Raw genomic sequence first — 20,423 nt, 5'->3', positions numbered from 1 at the left:
CGACGAAAAAAAAAATTTTTAATTATTCCTAAAAAAATTATTTTTAGTTCCGGGGGTCAATTGCAATCATTTTTGGTGAATACACATACTTCTGAAATCCTAACCACTTTCGAGAAAAAATTCAAATTTTCTTGAAATTTTTAAATAACCTTAATCGATTGATTACTCCAATGAAATTAATCGATTAATGTCCAATTATGGACCGTACAGCTTTCATTTCGTTAAAAAATAATAAAATTTCTGAAATTTCATTTTCTCTCTCACTTCCTCTTGTGTTCATTTCTAAATCTGTTGGTAACGTTGCGAGTGACACGGAAATGGTAATGGGGCTCTAGAGCCCCAGAGAATCGGGCCGAAAAAATACATTAGGTGATAGGTCTACTCGTATACCTCGTCTGTGGTGAAAGGTCTATTCGTATACCTCGTCTGTGGTATTAGTTCATGTTTATTTCTGATATTAACGTACTTGGGAATACGTGCTCGTATAAATATGCATACAATTATATTAATGCAGTATTAATCTAATTAACAGTAGATATTTTGAGTAATCAGCAATTATGTAATTATCTATGAATCATGATATGTAAGATATATGTATGATAGATATCCTTAATGCTTTGCAATTGATCCGTATGACTAAATACGATAACTGTCATAAGTTGTATTTTGAAGTTGCGTCTTATAGAAATCCTTCGGAGCTATAAAATATCTCAGTGGCAGTTGTAGGAGTAATATTAAGTAAAATTATGGATTTGCTGGGATCTATTTTAAATTCAATGGACAAGCCTCCTACAATTAGTGATAAGCAAAAAGCGTTAATGAAAAGTTAGTTACAAGTTAACCTATATCATATATTTTCCAAGCGGGTTTTCGTTTTAGTATTCATGAAAACAATTTTGTCTATGCAGAACAAAAAGAGGAGTATCAGAAGCATCAAAGAGCGGAAGCTGAAATGTTAAAAGTTTTTCGAGAGAAGGTCTATATTTTTTTATCTGTCATTTTATTTTCATCAAAATAGGTTATACGCGTATCATCGCTGTTGTGTTGTTTTATTAGGTGGAAGGAAAAATTAATAAATTCCTTCAGGATGACGTTGCAAAGGAATATAAATTCCCTCCGATGGATCAAATCCATAGAAGTATAATGTACATAGGAAAAAATTGTTATTTAAATTATATACGAAATGATACGCAACATTCAGTACGTTTTTGTATTGTAGACACGACGTTGCTGAAGTGGCAAATGTATGGGCATATTCCTTTGGCGAGGAAGGCATCGATCGGCACATCATGATTTTTAAGAGAGAATATGCCCCGTCGGAAGATCAATTGAATGTGTTACGCAGAGGAGAAGAATGGAATGAAGAGATAGCAAAGAGGCTAGTCGAAGAAAGGGAAAGACAAGCCAAAGAAGAAATAGAAACCGCTAAATCTAAAAAACGAAAAGATAATTTTGTACCAAATAGTTATTACAAGGATAAGTATCAACATTTAATAGGAAAGGAAGCTGCTCTAGAAGCAGCCAAAAAAACAGAAGCTAATAGTAGTTACGGTTGTGGTAAGTAATCCTATAATTTTTCTTTTTTGTCGGCAAGATACTTTTGTCATTAATCGAAAAATAAATTTTTAGTTCCGAGTGAAAATAAAAAGGACCAGAGAAGTATAGAGCAGACATTGGCGGATATACGCGCGAAAAAAAGAAAATTAAATGAAGATACTAACGCGTCGAATTGTAAAGATAAAAGTACAAAATAGTGAGGCACGTTATAACATTTAATAAGCATTCAATATTACTTTTAATTCTAAATTGTAAATATTTCGTGTTAGACACGTATGACAATGTATGTACAAGTTGTGTCAAGCGTTTTCATAAAGCTGTTCATATTTTTTTGGTTGTAGCACGGTTATCCATTTGTTCGACATTAGTATTATTTATGTACCTGCGATGGAAACGGAAAAGAAGTTTTACTTTTCCAATTCAGTACATGTATTTACTAAAAAGGTAGAACCGACTTATATGTACAATATAATACATTCGTCGTACAAGGCGAATTGAAACGTTCTATTTTTTCTTGCATTTCCATTTCTTGTATACATCTCTATATACAGTACAGTCTATATATTCCGATTCAGTTAAATGTATTCCGTGGTCGAATACTTTGGTATCGAAGTTCTAGGAGCCGGTTTTGGCTTTGCTGGAGACAATGAGTCAAATACGATCTGCTCTTTCAGCGCTAATAATTTCTTGAAGGTTTGATTTGTTACTGATTTATATAGCTCTAGTCCTCGCATAATTATAACGTCCCGGACATAGGTTGCATTATCGTGAACCAACTGTTTCTAAAACCATGGCAAAGAAAAAGGAACATTTTTATTTATGCAAAAATGATAACGAGAAAATACTGTAGTGCCCACTTAAGTGTCCGCGCTCGTTTAAGTGGGTAAAAGTGCAGTCACTTAAATGGGCATTACTGTAGTCGCAGGAAACTTTTATAAATCATAATGTAAGAAGAAAGAGAAAAAGTTTGTTACCTCTTGCTTTAATTTCGGATTTGTAAGTGACAAAGTTATGTGCTGTACTTGAGTTCGCATCACGGATACTAAAACTCCATCTATCGTAGCCATAAGTTCCGGTGTAGCGACGCTGAGACAGTCCTCTAGAAGACTGACGTAAATCTTTGAGAAAGCTAATGTATTATCGGTCAACGTTATCCAGCGATCGTTTGTTATGTAAGATGATGGTACAGTTATCCCGAGGTCATCCAGTTCGGATAATAATTTTTGAACATTCTTGCTGCTTTCTAAATTAGTTGGCCGCCAAGTGTCTTCGGCTATATGCACCTTTACGGTATCGACGTATTTCTCGCCTGCTTCTTGTATAGCTTTCGCTAACGGAGATCTAAGCTGGCCGTCTAACTGATAACGAAAATCCATTCCTAATTGAGTCAACTGAAAATCAAACGACACTTGAATATAACAATCCTTATATGTTAGACAATGTTTCATCAAAATTGATATTTCAGAGTTAGAAATTACATAAATGCCATACCTGATCGCAATGACTTCGAACAGAGACTATACACTCCACCAAGGTACTCAAGGACACTTGCGGAATAAAAAGTTGCTTGGTCAAATGCGTCGTCAAATGTTTAACTTCTTGGCTGCACCAGACAACTAAACCTGAATATGAACATAAAAAGAAAGCAAGTAAAAATAGAATATAAATGAATTTTAGTATCGGATAGTACAGTAGTGCCCACTTAAATGTCCGCGCTCGGGACCGGTCGCGGTCACTCAAATGGGCATGGTTAGTTCTCAGAATTCAACGGAGATAAGGAAAGAGGACAAGTGCGAGTGAGATATAATAGCTGGCACCCGAATCCATATACCTACATATATACAATGTTCGAAGCCGCTTGACTTCCAAGAATCGATGGGGATAACCGCGGGACACTAAAGTGGGCACTACTGTATTCAGTTACGTTATTTCTTAATTACCAGATGTGCAATTTGTAGATTGTGGAAAAATTTTCAAAAATTCTTTTGCGATTTCCACGATATTGCTAAAGGCAATCGCACTAAGTTGCTTCACATAGGGTGCGATAGGTCCTTCTTTTTTGACTCTTTTCAAACGTGCCTTTAGCACAGCACTGCAGAGCCGTAAATACAATTGACACGCTTGAGCGCTTCTATTTAATTGTATCAAGAGTCTTACCACACGTCGCGCGCTTCTTAAACCGCCACCTTGAAGCGATTTTGCTTCTGCGCTTAATTCAAGTTCTTTCGTTAAAACGTCAACGAGCGACCGTCCTCTATCATTTACTTTCGATTGAGTCTCGAGTAAAAGTGGGGTTGTCTCAGCATCCTTTAAATAAGCTTTTGCCCTCTCCAAAAGACTGTAAGCTTCCTCAAAGTGACGTTGAGCTATACAAGAATCCAGATCTTCTGCAACTTCTAGCATCCACTCCGGCGGAGGTTCATGATATTCCGAATCTTCATCGTCTATACCTACAAAAGAACGACTGAAAAATTTAATTTAATTTAATTTATTTTAACGTAATTTCATTCAATACTACGATTTTACGATTACTAAACATACCCAAGGTGTTAGAGTCAAGAGACATGGATCGAGAAGGTGCCGTTTTTTCTTCTTTCTGTGGTTTATTATTAACTGATGCACCATCAGTTGGATTATCTTCTGCCAATTTCATTTTCTTTGCTTGCTCACATTTATCTAGCCATTCTTTCTACAAGGTAAAGCATAATTCAGATCTTCCTTTCTCAAATTTTCGAAGTATTAATTTTGTAACACACTAACTTTACTTGTTGCAGTTGCACACTGGAATACTCTTGTATCAGAGAATGCTAACAGTTTGAATGCCAATTTTACAGTTCCAAGGTCTCTGACATTAACAACAGCTAAACTTTCAAGATTATAAACTGCTTGCATTTTATATTTGGGTGGTCCTCTTCTGCTGCCATTTGCCAGCCAAGAGGCAATCAGTAAAATATCATTAAATAAGTATGCATGAACTCTTTTTAACGGTGTTCCCTCTATAGAATCTAACTCTAGCAAAGAACCTTCGTGTAAGCACATGCGACCAGGTGTTTCTGCTAAACTCTGCGAAACCAAGTCAAGACTGTATTATTATTTTTTGTCTCTATCTAAGAGAACCGAAGGTTTCATTGACTCACCATAGCACCTTCCACATTTTCTAGCAGTTGCATCAGTTTCTGTTTCTGTTCCTCTTCTTTGGAGGTAGAATCATTAGCATCTTCCACTTGAGATTCAGATAAATCTTCAAAAATAACACCAGTAGTTCTGGTGGATCCTAATGTACTTAACAATGAACGTTGTTCGCTTAGTAACTGAGACAACTGGTACATTTCACTTTCCAAATGTGAGATCTCTTTAGCAGTTTCTATAAATTGCATATAATTCTGGTAAACATTACGCTTTAGTTGTGCAGACGTATTATTTGCAAGTTCTTGAATTTTGGCTCGTTGTTGCCTCAATTCGTCTGCACCGACGCATTGTGCACTGAGTTCCTTCACAACTGAAAGATAGCCAAAAGATTAGATTTTTGAAACCACAAGTGTTTCGTTTGCTTCAGAAATTTTACTTACATTTTTCTGGATTAAAATCCTCAGTTGTAAAGACTCTTGCTAAACTATCGGCCATCGTAAAAAAATATTCGATCCTTGCTATGTCAAAGATTGTTCATTTTATGAACCGACAAATGCAATAGCCACCTAGTGGCCATACAAGAAGGGTACCTATTCTTACGCCTTAAAACTACGCCTTCCGATTTTTATTTGAACCTCTCCGCCTTTATATCGAATAGTTTTTTAGCATACTGTTATACGAAACACAATAACACTGATGGGAACAATTTTTAATTACAATTCGTATATATTTTCTAAATCTTTAATATTATAACGCGATACAGGCTCTGATGCAGGGTAGTATCGCTTCCATAATAACTTATTTCCAAGGGTTATCTCAGTTCAATATGTAACCACTAGGTGGCTATAACAATTATTGCTCATTTTGATGGTGAATAAATAGTTACTCTAAGGGTGAAACTAATAATTATTAAATATATGTAACACGGATAGAAAAATAAATTTTGCTATAATATACCAATGTTAACATATGTATAATATTCTGTCAATGCATTGCGATACAAAAATTTTTAAACAGCTAATCAATTCAAAGATATAATCGTTATTTATTACTTATATTTAGTATAAAGTATTAATTTCGATACGTGTAACCTATATAAGATAGGACGCATGTGTTATGAAATGACAATGTTTTTTGAATGAGAGAGATGCTAGACGGAGCCCCGGGTGCACCGTGGACACCTCATTCCATTCTCTCACACTATGCCAGTTCACACGTACGTTAGCTCGTAGAGTTTCAGAGAGTAACATGCTCGTAGAGTTTCGAACCGCCTCGTGGGAGTCGAGAGAGCCGCCCACGTTTGTCGTGGAATAGTTCGCTATTTTCTACGATAGATGGCGCTTATTTTCGACCTCAAGCCCTCTGGTGCTAAAAGGCCCAAGCTTGTCGAGAAATCCATCTAGCGTGGACGATACAAACTATTCCACGACAAACTTGGACGTTTTAGCACCAGAGGGCACGAGGTCGATAAAAAGCCGCCATCTATCGTTGAAAATAACGAACTATTCCACGACAAACTTGGGCGTTTTAACACCAGAGGGTTTGAGGTCGAAAATAAGCGCCATCTATCGTTAAAAATAACGAACTATTCCACGACAAACTTTGACGTTTTGCCATTCGGATTCCCAAAGTGCCCGGAACATTTCCTAGTTGCTGACGGACTCGCGAAGAGATCGCATGGCATAGCTAAGGGAATAATGGGGAGAGAAATTACTTCGAGCAGCTTCAGAGAATCGAGAAAGGGGACATGTGTCAGTCTGCCTTTGTCGACTCTCCGAAACTACGAGCTCGCATACGCGTGATCTGGCATAGTATGAGAAAGTGGAACAAGGTCTGAGATGCCAAACGCAGCCTCGGGTGCACCGTGGACACCTCATTCTATTTTCTCACACATGCCAGATCACGCGTATGTGAGCTTGTAGAATTTTGGAGAGTCGACAAAGGCAAACTGACACATACCCTCCTTCACGATTGTCCGAAGCTGCCCAAAGTAATTTTGGGTTGTTTCATGGGAGCCGAGAGAGAAAGGCTAACACTTGCCTTCTCGCTCTTCAACAACTAATATCCTCCCGTCAACAGGTCTGCTGTACGACTGGCGTCTGCTGACCGCTGCTGACCACTCCTGGAATTTCTGACAACGTATAACGATTACGACTGGCTACTGTTAGTCTCTCCCAGCCTCTGCTGACCGCTGCTGACCACTCCTGGAATTTCTGACAGCGTATAACGATTACTACTGACTTCTGCCTGCCTCCGCTGGACTCTGCTGACCGCTACTGACCACTCCTGTTACTTCTGACAACGTATAACGATTACGACTGGCTACTGTTAGCCTCTCCCAGCCTCTGCTGGTCGCTGCTGACCACCGCTTATATTTCTGACAACGTATAACGATTACTACTGACTTCTGCCTGCCTCCGCTGGACTCTGCTGACCGCTACTGACCACTCCTGATACTTCTGACAACGTATAACGATTACAATTTGCTACTGCCTGCCCCTGCTGGACTCTGCTTGCCACTGCTTGCCACTGCTAGCCTCTGCTGACCACAGCTGACCACCCCTGATTCTTCCGACAACGTATAACGATTACTACTTGTTACTGCTTGCCCCTGCTGGACTCTACTTGCCTCTGCATGCCTCTGCTGGCCTCCGTTGGCCTCTGCTGACCGCTGCTGACCACTGCTGACCACCGCTTATATTTCTGGCAACGTACAACGATTACTACTGGCTACTGCCAGCCTCTGCTGACCTCTGCCAGCATCTCCCGACCTAAGCTGGCCTCTGCCAACATCTCCCGACGTCAGCTGACCATCGCTGACCACTGCTGACCGTTGCTGACAACTTGTGGCACGATGTAATATAATATAATATGTTTATATGTATTAAAGTTTTGTATAATGTAAATCTATGACAATAAATGATATAATTTTAAAGAATTCTATATATTCTCATCATTTTTTACCGTCCTTTTCCTCTCCAAATCATTCTCTTACCTATAAGATGCGTACCACCTTCTTCGCAAGTTCACCAGCATTTTAGAAATGTTCCGGGAACTTTGGAAATCCGAATTTGACCTTGACCTTGACCCAGTTTCGAAAATGGGTCAAGGCCATTCGAATCTTAGAAAAATTCCGGGCGCTTCGAAAATCCGGATGGCCTTGGCCCAATTTCGAAAGTAGGTCAAGGCCATTCGAAATTTTAGAAATCTTCGGGCCAACTTGGAAATCCGGATGGCCTTGACCCAATTTCGAAAGTGGGTCAAGGCCATTCGAATCTTAGAAAAATTCCGGGCGCTTTGGAAATCCGGATGGCCTTGACCCAATTTCGAAAGTAGGTCAAGGCCATTCGAAATTTTAGAAATCTTCGGACCAACTTGGAAATCCGGATGGCCTTGACCCAATTTCGAAAGTAGGTCAAGGCCATTCGAAATTTTAGAAATCTTCGGGCCAACTTGGAAATCCGGATGGCCTTGACCCAATTTCGAAAGTGGGTCAAGGCCATCGAATCTTAGAAAAATTCCGGCCGCTTTGGGAATCAGGATTTGGCCTTGACCCAGTTTCGAAAGTGGGTCAAGGTCACCGGCATTTTAGAAAACGCTCCGGGCACTTTGGAATTCCAGTTTTAAGTAGAGAAACGGTTTCTTATAACTAAAGGAATAATGGGGAGAGGAAAAGAAAGGTAAAAGTGATGAGAACACATAGAATTCTTTGAAATTATATCATTTATTGTCATAGATTTACATTATACAAAGTTTTAATACATGTACATCATGTTAGAAGTTGTTAACAAAGGTCAGCGTGGTCAGCAGGGGCCAGCAGAGGTCAGCAGAGGGATGCAGAGGCATGCAGAGACTAGCAGGGGCAAGCAGTAGCAAGTTGTAATCGTTATACGTTGCCAGAAGCATCAGGGGTGGTCAACAGAGGTCAGCAGCGGCTGGGCGAGGCTGACAGTAGCCAGTCGTAATCGTTATACGTTGTCAGAAGTAACAGGAGTGGTCAGCAGAGGCCAGCAGAGGCCAGCGGAGGCAGGCAGAAGTCAGTAGTAATTGTTATACGTTGTCAGAAATATAAGCGGCGGTCAGTAGAGGCCAGCAGAGGCCAGCGGAGGCAGGCAGAAGTCAGTAGTAATCGTTATACGTTGTCAGAAATATAAGCGGCGGTCAGTAGAGGCCAGCAGAGATTAGCAGGGGCGAACAGTAGCATGTAGTAATTGTTATACGATGCCAGAAGCATCAGGGGTGGTCAGCAGTGTTCAGCAGAGGCCAGTAAAGGCATGCACAGGCAAGCAGAAACCTGCAAAGGCAAGCAGAGACTTGTAAGGGCATGCAGTAGTAAGTATTAATCGTTATACATTATCAGAAATACCTGCAGTGGTCAGTAGCATTCGGCAGAGGCCAGGAAAGTTCAGCAGAGACAAGTACACGCTGGCAGAGATTAGCAAAGACCAACAGAGGCTGGCAGAAGTCAGTAGTAATCGTTATACGTTGTCAGAAATATAAGCGATGGTCAGCAGAGTCCAGCAGAGGCAAGCAGTAATCAGGAGCAGTCAGTAACAGTCGCTGTATGGTGTCCAAAGTCGTCAGGAGTTCTCTACTTTTGTCACCACTGGTCATCAGAGGCTATCACATGCAGTGGACCTGCAGTTAAATTCATTCAGTTATTTATTTATACTCAATTGTATTAATAATGTACATACATATGTACGCTGATACATAGGAGTAATAAATAAAATTTACAAAATTTTTTTTGATGACGGTACTTTGCTTATGTGCGCCTACATAGGTCGGAAAGTAAAAATGCCTGAGCCGTCGAGATATCGAATCGTATACCGTTGACGTGAGGTTGAATTTCAGTTGTTCAAGAACGAGAAGGCAAATGTTAGCCTTTCTCTCTTGACTCCCATGAAACAGCCCGAAATTACTTCGGGCAGCTTCGGACAATCGAGAAGGAGGGTATGTGTCAGTTTGCCTTTGTCGACTCTTCAAAATTCTACGAGCTCACGTACGCGTGATCTGGCATGTGTGAGAAAATAGAATGAGGTGTCCACGGTGCACCCGAGGCTCCGTTTGGCATCTCAGACTTTGTTCTACCTTCTCATACTATGCCAGATCACGCGTATGCGAGCTCGTAGTTTCGGAGAGTCGACAAAGGCAAACTGACACATGTCCCCTTTCTCGATTCTCTGAAGCTGCCCCAAGTAATTTCTCTCCCCATTATTCCCTTAGCTATGCCATGCGACCTGTTCGCAAGTCCGTCAGCAACTAGGAAATGTTCCGGGCACTTTGGGAATCCGAATGGTAAAACGTCAAAGTTTGTCGTGAAATAGTTCGTTACCTTCAACGATAGATGGCGCTTATTTATCGACCTCAAACCCTCTGGTGCTAAAACGCCCAAGTTTGTCGTGGAATAGTTTGTATCGTCCACGCTAGATGGATTTCTCGACAAGCTTGGGCCTTTTAGCACCAGAGGGCTTGAGATCGGTAAATAAGCGCCATCTAGCGTTGAAGGTAACGAACTATTCCACGACAAACTTGGACGTTTTAGCACCAGAGGGTTTGAGGTCGAAAAATAAGCGCCATCTATCGTAGAAAATAGCGAACTATTACACGACAAACGTGGGCGGCTCTCTGGACTCCCACGAGGCGGTCGAAACTCTAGGAGCTCACATACGCGCAATCTGGCATAGGGTGAGTAGTGCACCGGGTGCTCAATCTGGCATCTCTGGTGCAGTCTGCAGACACAGTGTTGTTATAGCTGTGTTTGATGTAAACGCCAATGATGATGTCTAATAAAATGAGTTTGTTTTTGCGACATCTTTATAAACGGTCGACTTGCAGTCGCATGACTTGTCATCGGTTATGTTCTTCGGTTTCTAAAAAAGCAGGTACGTACAATTGATTCTTTAAGAACGTCTTCATACTACAATATTTTTCTTCAGTTTATAGGTTATTTTTACTGTAAAAAGATACAAAAGAAATAACATTGAAATAACATTATTGTGTATTATTTCACTTGCAATAATGTTATTGAGAATTGAACAAAATCTATTACTATTATTTTAATCGTAATATAATAGACTAATAAATCTATTTTTACTATATTTTTTTTGTATTTAATAGACTAGTAAATCTATTTCTATTATTTTTTTTTACAGAGTTAGACGATCCGGCGCCATTGTTTTTTAATTCAGATGTGCAGAAGCTATTGAGAAAATTGACACGTGTCAATTATGAAAAAGCTTTCAGAAAACGCAAAGACGGAAGTTCTCTTTTACCTCCAAAGTTCGTGTTTATGACAGACAAGGAGCTTCAGGAAGCACAGGATAAAATTCAGTCCAAACTGGATGTTGTTTTGCAAATACCACCTGTGGTAAAGGCACGCTCGGATACAGTTGAAATACTATCTGCAGATGCTGCTTTAAGAGGCTATGACCAATCAAAGTTTGTGTTCACTGACATAAGTTATGGAATTAATACTAGAGACAGATTAATAGTTGTTCGTGATCCTGATGGTACATTGAGACACGCAAATACGAATGAAAGGAATCGAATGTCTCAGGTGTACTATTCTGTTGAACACAGGGAAATACATACACCAAAGATGTTTTACGATCCTTACTTCAAAGTAAGAAAATGGTATTGTTTCAAATAGTTCTTTGTACAGTAATGCTAGGATAACTGCGAGTCATTTTCGTTTGGATGAGTGTTATTACAGTAGTGCCCACTTAAGTGTCGTTCAAGTGGACATGGTTACTTCTCAGAATTAAACGGAGATAATTGCGAGACTTCAGTCTCGTGTTTCTTTCAGTTATCCCAGTATTGTTGTATACAGAATTATAGTTACGTAGTTTATCCGAATCGTTTATATTTGTACAGGATCTATTGGATAGAGAAGAGTTCGAGTTCATTTTGGATCGCGCTTGCATACAGTTTGAACCAGACGATTCGGAGTATCAAAGGATTGTTAACGAAGTGTGCTTTTACGTAAATTCAACGAATAAATTCAATAGTTTACGATCTACTAGGCACTTTGGTTCGTTAGCGTTCATCCTCGCTTGGAACAAGAATATCGATGATTTATTGATAGACGTGCTTAAAAGTAAAAGGATAGATGAAGCGGCATCATTAATACGACTTTACCATATAATTCATCCTGATGCCAAATCGGCAGTTGAAGTACAGGGTGAAGACGAAATGGACTTAATAAAATGTTATACCAAATTAGATGCGACGAAACGAAGAGATATAGAGCACGCCATTTTAATGTACGAAAAGTTACGAAACACAGAGAAAGAAGTGCAGGAGGGTATAAAAACAGCGCATGGTTTTAACACCGACAAGAATCAACCGGAATCACAACCAAATTAAATCTTCTGCTCGTACATACGTCTTTTTTTTTATACCTATACATATGCGCAAATGTCTAATATAATTATCGAAAATAAATAATTTGTCATTTGGATGGAGAATAAATCGATTATGATGTTTTATGTTTTACAAATATGATTAATAATCCCTCACGTTTAATGTTCACGCGAGCGAAACAGGTCATAGAATCGTAATTGAGTATTATTTGTATAGATTATTTTTATTACGTGATAGTACTTACAAACATTTACAAATGTAACAAGTCAATTCGATTTGGCGTACAGGATCGTCGGAAAACATTACGTATCGACAATGTCGGCTAACGTTACGGATGAAACTGAATCGATTCGGGTCCCGCTTTGTGTCGCGCGGTCGACTGGTGGTGTGGTGTGTACTTTTCGCACCTCTCGAGGAAACTTGTTACTCGGGTGGTGGGAGGTGGGAGGCTGTGGGGGGATGGACGCGTGTAAAATAAGGTGGCAACGCGGACTCCCTTGAAATAAATAAACGAATGAACGAAGAGAGGCGTCGAAGCGATGTGAAACGTAAGGTGCATCGATAAGAGAAAAGCAGCTTTGTACAAAAGCAATGCGGTTGGAGATCGCGTGTAAGTACCTACTGTCGTGAATGGAACAATATACAAGTTCGACCGAACGAACGATCGAACGTGAAATGTTTCTTGTACGTTTGGATCGTGTACCGTCCTCGTCTCGTTAATTGCTCGCTTGATAAACACTCGCTGAACTGAATATGTATTTGCGATCGATGATCATCTCGGTATTACCCATATTCTTACTCGTATTATTCTTATCGTTAAATATTTAATTATTACTTCCATATAGATGCGTTTCGTGGCTGTACGTAGAAAACAAATAAGAGCACGATTATTCGCGTGGCGGACGAAAACCTTACTAATCCACTATTATACTATCGAGAAGGCGGTCAAAGAAAGGTAAATCGCGGGCGTGTTCATACGCGAACTAACGAAAGGGGAAACGTAGGGAAAGCACGGATTTGGATCTATTGGCTATTAGGCCTCTCGAAGCAAAGTATGCGTGTATAGATTATATAGGTATATCTCGGATTTCTGTCGAGCGTTGGGAAGCACGGACACCCTTCTTTTCTTTCCGATCGCGGCGAACCGATGCGCTGCTGCGCCGATCTTGTGCGTCCTTCTTAGGATAGAACAGAACTTTCTCGACGACGTGCACGGAGGTCTCGTCGCGAGAATTCTCGACACGATGGTGTCGATTTCTTCTTTCTCTTTCTACAGGTCGTGTTTGTGGCATTCGCCGCGTGATGGTGCGCGGATCGCGAAGGGTGACAGAAACTTGGGATTGCTCGCGCCTGATAATCGCAACATTCTATCAACGAACTGATGTGGCGATCCAAGCGAATCAATTTAATCGGCTAAGCGAATTAGGAATGAATGAATCTCTATAGCGCGAAGCGCCGTGGCGTTCGTCGATCCGTTCCAAGGCGCCGCGTCGCGCAGTAATTCGATACCCGATGGTCGACTTAAAGAGAAGGGTTGTAAATTCGCGAAGCAAGGAACTGGGCTCGATTGTGGCGCGCGCGTCCATCGACGTCGAGGCGGAGAGCGCATGCGTCTTGGAACGAATCGACGAGCGGTCTTGGAACGTCGCGACCGTACGCGTCGCGACCCTCGCTGTTGCATTTCAATCAGTAAATATTGAGCAATGTTCCTTTCAATCTTCGCCTCTGTCCGTCGAAAAATTGAGACGAATCGATATTGATTCTCGGGATTTCCTCGAAGCAACGATTAAACCCTCCCTCTTCTTCCTTTCTTCGCTCGCTTCCTTCGCATTTTCGCTCGAGTTTATTCTCAATTACGTCGATCAACTGCTTTAATTCTTGTTTTACACACTTTTCTTTTTCTTGTTACTTTTAATTAAAGCTACCTAGAAACATACGAACCTTTCATATCGCTAGGTTACAGGAAAAATACAGAGAGGAACGCGACCGGGATTTTCACGCCATTATCCACTATCGATACCTCGCGTTTCGACCAAGGTTTTTTCCCGTCCTTCTTCCGGTTATCGATCGTTCCTTCGCCGTGCTGCACATTGTGCGTATGTACATACCTACATACACCAGGCGCAAGAGGGACGATACTTTCTAGACACGATAAAATTTCTCGTCCTCGTGGATCGCGAATGTTTCGTAAGTAATCGACTTTAACGATGATTAACGCGTACTATAAAGAGCATACTTTCGTGCGTCTGCTCGGTCTATCTACCTAACTATCCGCTTAAATATTCGTTTAAATATAAACTTCTCCTTACTCTTGCTTCGTATATAGAAATATCTCGCTCCTCCCTCCTAGATATAGTAAATGTACTCGTATGTATGTGTAATACTTTGACGACCGCGTTCGCGATTGGGCCGAGGCTTATCCGTAGTCACGAGTCGAAAATGCGGAGGAAACACGATGATTCGTGGTCGTTGACGTGGAATCTGTAACTTATGCTCATCTTCTTTATATTTTCTTTTTGGCACAATCGTTACGAAAGATTGTTCGAGTTGTCTCGATCTTTTGGATTGAAACTCGATCTCCGGCACAAACTACGTTGGAAAACATTAATTTCTGTTATTCGAAAGGACTGTAACATCTCAAACCAATCCCTTCTCTTTTCCAAAATGACTTCTAGTTGCTGCGTGGATGAAATTGTTAGATGACATTGATACGACTTCAACCCTTCGAGGTATTAAAATAATACTTTATTAAATTAGTATATCTATTTCAAATTTACCCTGTTTTATTATGAAAGTAATATCGGGTCATTGTCGACAAGAGTTCTCGTTCATCGGAAGATGCGTTACGTTTATTCGTTTCTCATACGTCAAAAGGTTAAGGTAAGACGAATAAGGTAACATGTTAAGGTCGTGTTTAATTTTTCGACACTAAATAAATAAACCAATCTTCGCGAAATTTATCAGAGAGCGAACTAAATATTTTCCTTTTTTAAATTATGGAAATATCCGCGTGATCGGCGACAGAGTCATTTTATAAACGTCGCCCAGCGTTTCAACCGCGCGACAATTAGAAGCTTGTCTGAGAAGAGAAGAGGAAACAATTTCAGTGTGCCGCGTTCTCATCAAACGGCAGAAATTACTGCCTCCTAATGTACGCGCCTCGTTTTCTTATTTGTAATGTAAATTTCCCATACACGCAGACATTTATGGTTTACATTCGAGTTTGGTTGATCGCCTTTCACGCTGGCCCTTTTCTGTAGAAAGACGGTTGATCAAACCTGTGTGAATAAAATCTCCAGTAAATCACGAGCGTGTACGGGCCGCTTAAAATCGAAACTGTGTGCGAGACGCTCGCGCGTCTTTTCTCAACCGAGACGTCTCTATTACGCGTTTGGATCGCAGTTTTTCGTTACGATTATTAATACTATATCCGTTAATTACGATAATCGATATTATAAATTACGTGTGACTCGCTAAGTTCTCTACGCTGTAACTCTACTTTCCGATCGAGGCAACACCGATGGCCGTCAATCCGAACCATCGATCTTCCACGGTAGCAACAACCGTCTCTCGCGTCCATTGTTGGCTCACAGATTCTGTTAATACTGATACGCGTTTCACGGTCGTTGATTCGTTCCTCGTTTCGGCGACAAAGACTCCCAGCCGCTTTGTAGTGGTCAGTGATACGCACCAACGGCATCACTTTCCGGCTCCAGTCGCTGGACACGGTGCATTTTGGTCTGGATCAAGTATAAATTATATATCCCTCCTGTTTCTCGAGGGAAAGATCGAGGACCGTTTGAAATTGAGCGCGTTAACTCGCGAGCACGACTTCGGCAGCCACGCTGACGCTGTGGCCAATCAGGGAGCGGCTTCTCGGTCACAGAATATCCGTTTCGTAGATCTTGCTAGTTGTCGTGGTGGTCGCGTTCGCGATTGGCGCCACCGTTGAAACGGTCGTGGAGCTGGGGCAACCTGCGTTCACGATGGACGACGGTTGACCGTTTGATTCGCTCGAAGGAGTCTGATTCACAGTCTGAGCGGTGGTCACCGCGCTGGACGTCGAGTTGACGACGATCTTGCCGGTCGTGGTCTCGATTTGCTGCTGGTGATCATTGGGCTCTTCCTGTCGCGGCTGATGACCGTCCACGGAGGTCTCGTGCGAGGCAGCTAGCTTCGCGGTCAGGCTGGTGAGAGATCCGGAGCTGGCGGCGCTCAGCCCGAGGCCCATCTTGGCCAGCAGGTTGCTCTCGGAGCCTGTTTTCTTCAGAAGGTCCGGCGGCGCCGGCGGGACGGTGGTCAGACCCGCCGTGTTTCGTTGCAGCTGCTGGAGCCGCGCGTACTGTTCTTGCAGAGCCTTTTGCTTGCGCAACAGCTCCTGGTGCCGTTGCTCCAGCTGCTCCTGCCTGCCCTTCTTGCTCTGCAGGCCTTCCTGCGAGTTGACGCTCTCGCAGGAGCTGGAATTGCTAGCGGACAGGATGATCGACGACTGGGAGGACGAGGAGTTATGGAGCACCGTGGTCACCGTCGATTGCTCCAAGGCAGGTACCACCGCATTGGTAGCATCCACCGGAAGGGCCATCGGTGGCTTGCCCTCCTTCACCGGCATGTTGGAGCGCGCTGGTGGCCTGCGTAGCGTCGAATTACCGCTCTGCAAGTTGCAAGAGTGATTCCTGGGTGGCAGCTGGGGGCTCGTAGGGCTGGCCAACGGGGATCTGGAGCTGGTGCGGGGTGGCGGAGGAGGCGGAACTCTTCTCGCGCTGGCTAGTTGCAACAATTCCGCGTTCCTCTCGGGCACCGGCGGCTTCTGACCCGGCACGAATCCTTGCGGTAGCACCGGCAAGCTCGGTTGCTCCTGCAGTGATACCTGCAGTCTCGCTATGGGTGGCGAGGTGTCCGTATCCGAGCTAGACGGATAAGAATGCAACCTGCGGAGCGTTCCACCCGCGTTCTGTGCTCCTACCGCGACCGCAGCGCCGCTCAATATTCCGCTCGACGAGTCCACGCTGCCTTTCCTTCCTATGTCGGAAATGCACGGAGCTCGACCCGACGTACCGGTGGCGGGCGGTACTACGCCGGCCTCTCTGCTTCCCGATCTGCCCAGGTCGGAGAGGATCGTCGAGGAACCGGGAACGTGACCGAGCTGCGAGCTCGGCCTCGAGAAGGTCTGCAACTCGTCTAGCAGAGCGTCGAGTGCGTTCTCCGGACGCTGCTGATGGGTGGCGGGTGGTTCGTGAGGGTGGGACCCTCCCCCGATGATGCTCGCTGACCCCACGACAGTGCGTTCCGCTGGCACAGAGGCAGCTGCCTGCGTTCGACACGTTTACGTTTCCGGTTACCAAGCTTATCCATCGTACGAACGCGACCTGGTACGCGTGGTTACCTCTCGCCCCTGGGACGCGCCGCCGGGCAAGTCTCTGCCCGAGTTTGCCCGCCGTCGCGTCCTCGGAGCATCGACTGTTCGTCAGAAGTTCGATCGCGTTAACGAAGTGGTAAAAGTACAAAAGCATCTGCACGCGTTTGAAACGATATCGCTTCTGACGAAGTCTTGGAGCGCGTCGTCAAGAACGGTGCGTCATATGCAAATCTCTTTTCATTTATTTTGTCTGTTTTTACAAAAGTGGACTACGCTTTCGAATCGTTTACGAACCCGGACGCACCGTCGTCGAGCGACGGTTGGTCGCGAAATACGATCGTTCGCTTATCGTCTACGTCATGCTGATAATAATAAAATGTGCGCGATGTGTTCGCATGCAAGATGCCAGTGAAACAACATGGTGAGCGGCTGATTGGGGGTGGGGGGTGGCTGGTTGGGTTTGGTTGGTGGTGGGGTTACAAGAGCGTGAGAGTGAGAGAAAAAAAAACGTGAAAAAGAGGCGAGAAAAGAGGGCCGAATGAAGAAGCAAATCGATCGAACGATGCGAGTCGATTAATTGTGAGTCGTGATGCGCGGAGAAACAGACGAATCAATGACGTTTTTTTTTTTTTTTTTTTTTTTTTTTTAAATATACGTATGTAATTACTTCCGTTAGATAGTTACCTGCGGTCGGGTGTTATAGCGTTTTGTGTGTGCGTTGTGCGTGTTACAAGTCAGTACTCGTTTGGGGCTCTTTTACGTTTGGCATCGACTGTTGTCCAGTATTAGTCAACTTAAAAAAAGAAACAGAGAAACCAAAAATCAAAAATCCAAAATCAAGAGATTGCGCCGTTCGACCGCTATCGCCGGTGTCGGTTGTTCGCGTTCGCGCGAACGGGCCCTAAAACGGGGGGACGAAACGCGGACGACGACGCTGCTCTGGTGATTGTTGACGACGCCCGGCGTCGCGTCGTCGCGTTTACGGCCGTCACGCGATTTTCTATCATCCATATTCAATTTCGAGAAAAGAAAATTGCACGCGTCGCAGGCATCAACGAAACCAAACATTGAGATAAGGGGTTCGCTGCCATTGTCATCGTCGTCGTCGTCGTCGTTGCTGTCCTAAGTTCCCGATTCTCGTCGATACCCGAAACATCGACACCGGTCTTTTTTTCGGTAGAAACAAGGCTTGAAAACGGGCATGCAATGGCTAAACGCTAAGTCGAACGTGCACGGCAAACTTACATAACCTATACGCATGTACAGCATACGTGTTTACGTAGGTACATACATATACATGCCGCATGCTTCGTATACGTACTATCAACGATGGGACTGACATTACCATGATACTATATTCACGATATTTAAGCAATTCGATAGGAAAGTACTCGACCAGATAGTATTCGAACGTATCGAAACCTCAAGCTCATACATGGTCGAGGTTTGCCTGAGTATATAGAATGTTCGGCTATCTCTGGGAACAATTTTAATGGAAGATTCTAGAGGGCAAAATAAGACGAAAATCAAGAATATCAATTTGTTGATTGAGGCTTCGTTAAAATGTTATTAACGTTTAAAGTTCTGTGGGAAATTGTCATCCACGTATCTCCAGGCTCCAGGAAGGGGACTCAGGAGAATGAATGAATGCGTCCAGCGTAACGGTAACGAAGGAACTGTTTATTGAAAATAAGTAGAACGCGAGGACACGTCTGCACGCCCTGACTTGAACAAAGGGTGGCTCACCAGGCGGCTTAACGCCGAGCGCAACATGGCCGCTTTCCCTACCCTCGCAGCTAGAGTGAGAGGGAAGACCACTGTCCCTACAGTTCCACCTGTATAACCGCCATCTGTGAACAGCTGCGTGCACTCTATAATGGTTCTCACTCAGCGTGAGGAACTCTACTTACTGACGTATCGACAGTTTTACAGTTTTGCGAGGAGGCGGAACTTTAAACGTTAATAACTTTTTAACGAAGCCTTGATATTGGTATTCTTGATTTTCGTCTTATTTTGGCCTCCAGAATCGCCCATTAAAGTTTTTCCCGAAATCTCGACCATGTATATACAGATCATTTCAGGTATACTGGTTTCAAGAAAACTTATTCATACTGCTACAATTGCACTGGATACATTGCCAATCAATTTGTGCATCCAGGAATGTTCTATCGGAAGCGTGCTTGCAGATTTGTAGTAGTATGGAGAAGCTTTTTTCCCGAAGCCATTGTACGTGTATCAATTTTCGTTACCGATTTTTTTGTATTTAATATCGATCGAAATGTATCAAAACTGAAAACGAGAATTCTAATCTTTACCAAATAAGTCGTGCTTCGGATAATTATAAAATCCAATCGATAAATGTAATTACTTGAAGTTACGATCTGTTTTCCATATAACATAAGACTTTGATTCTTATTTCGAGAACTTTTACGAGTATGGGTACTTGGTTTGCGCGGTATCGATCGGTATTACTTATAAAAGGATCAGAATTCGAAATTGATACTGTTGTCAGGCGATACGTATCGGTACTTTCGTGCATACGTTAAAGGAGTTTTGTATAAAATAATACTTGGTTATTTGCTATCGACAGTATCTATACGGTGTGAGTCTCATCGCTACATATAGTACGCACACGTTTCTTTACGTATATACACGGAAGAAAAAACATGCTCGAGTATAGGCGACTTATTATCGTCGAAAACAAAAGAGGTACATATATATGGATAAGTGGCCAATCAAAGGTTCACAGTCAAAACCTCCGGTCCAATCCTTATAGTAAGGCAGTATATTTACGACGGACTTGAGAGTCAGACAGACGCGTGTATAGCTTGACAACTTAGAAAAAATTTTCGAGGGAGTGACCGAATGCGATGGGATGAATGGTGGGGACGAATAACGCAGTATTGTGTGTGATTTTTCTACAAAGTACTTTTTCTTCCAGCTCGAACAGTTTTAAAGACATTGAACGTTAGCCATCTTAAATTTTAACCGTTAATGTATCCAAAACTCTTTGAAG

The 20,423-nt window shown here is 42.6% G+C and overlaps 4 protein-coding genes across 24 annotated transcripts in view; 2 read left to right on the top strand and 2 right to left on the bottom strand.

Annotated features, from left to right (window-relative positions):
- The first annotated feature begins 400 nt into the window (after window positions 1–400).
- LOC143347918 (sperm-associated antigen 7 homolog) lies at window positions 401–2,061 on the top strand. The gene is made up of 6 exons (XM_076777571.1): window positions 401–583; window positions 673–825; window positions 909–976; window positions 1,057–1,145; window positions 1,220–1,557; window positions 1,630–2,061. The coding sequence occupies exons 2-6, from the start codon at window positions 747–749 to the stop codon at window positions 1,752–1,754; spliced, it is 699 nt and encodes a 232-aa protein (XP_076633686.1). The 5' UTR covers window positions 401–583; window positions 673–746; the 3' UTR covers window positions 1,755–2,061.
- A 57-nt stretch (window positions 2,062–2,118) lies between these two features.
- Exo84 (exocyst complex component Exo84) lies at window positions 2,119–5,467 on the bottom strand. Its single transcript, XM_076777570.1, has 8 exons — window positions 5,127–5,467; window positions 4,695–5,056; window positions 4,318–4,620; window positions 4,099–4,246; window positions 3,498–4,007; window positions 3,049–3,179; window positions 2,532–2,948; window positions 2,119–2,339 (listed from the first exon to the last, which is right to left on the bottom strand). The coding sequence occupies exons 1-8, from the start codon at window positions 5,179–5,181 to the stop codon at window positions 2,133–2,135; spliced, it is 2,133 nt and encodes a 710-aa protein (XP_076633685.1). The 5' UTR covers window positions 5,182–5,467; the 3' UTR covers window positions 2,119–2,132.
- A 4,903-nt stretch (window positions 5,468–10,370) lies between these two features.
- On the top strand, window positions 10,371–12,176 carry Mrps22 (mitochondrial ribosomal protein S22). The gene is made up of 3 exons (XM_076776940.1): window positions 10,371–10,571; window positions 10,842–11,311; window positions 11,563–12,176. Exons 1-3 carry the CDS (start codon window positions 10,463–10,465, stop codon window positions 12,052–12,054), a joined length of 1,071 nt encoding a protein of 356 aa, XP_076633055.1. The 5' UTR covers window positions 10,371–10,462; the 3' UTR covers window positions 12,055–12,176.
- Window positions 12,177–12,449: 273 nt separating this feature from the next.
- LOC143347603 (uncharacterized) overlaps window positions 12,450–20,423 on the bottom strand; it is a 207,180-nt gene continuing 199,206 nt past the window's right edge. For 17 of the 21 annotated variants that reach the window (XM_076776915.1, XM_076776913.1, XM_076776922.1 and 14 more), the window contains one exon: window positions 12,450–17,359. In XM_076776915.1, coding sequence (XP_076633030.1) covers window positions 15,932–17,359 — 1,428 coding nt within the window. In that variant the 3' untranslated portion in view covers window positions 12,450–15,931. Of the gene's footprint in view, window positions 17,360–18,091; window positions 18,201–20,423 lie in introns of those variants that run through there. The other 4 variants (XM_076776932.1, XM_076776931.1, XM_076776933.1 and 1 more) reach the window with 3 other exon arrangements.

Source organism: Colletes latitarsis, chromosome 11 (assembly GCF_051014445.1).
Source record: "Colletes latitarsis isolate SP2378_abdomen chromosome 11, iyColLati1, whole genome shotgun sequence".
NCBI lineage: Eukaryota > Metazoa > Arthropoda > Insecta > Hymenoptera > Colletidae > Colletes > Colletes latitarsis.
This window is presented reverse-complemented; position numbering and strand designations above follow the sequence as displayed.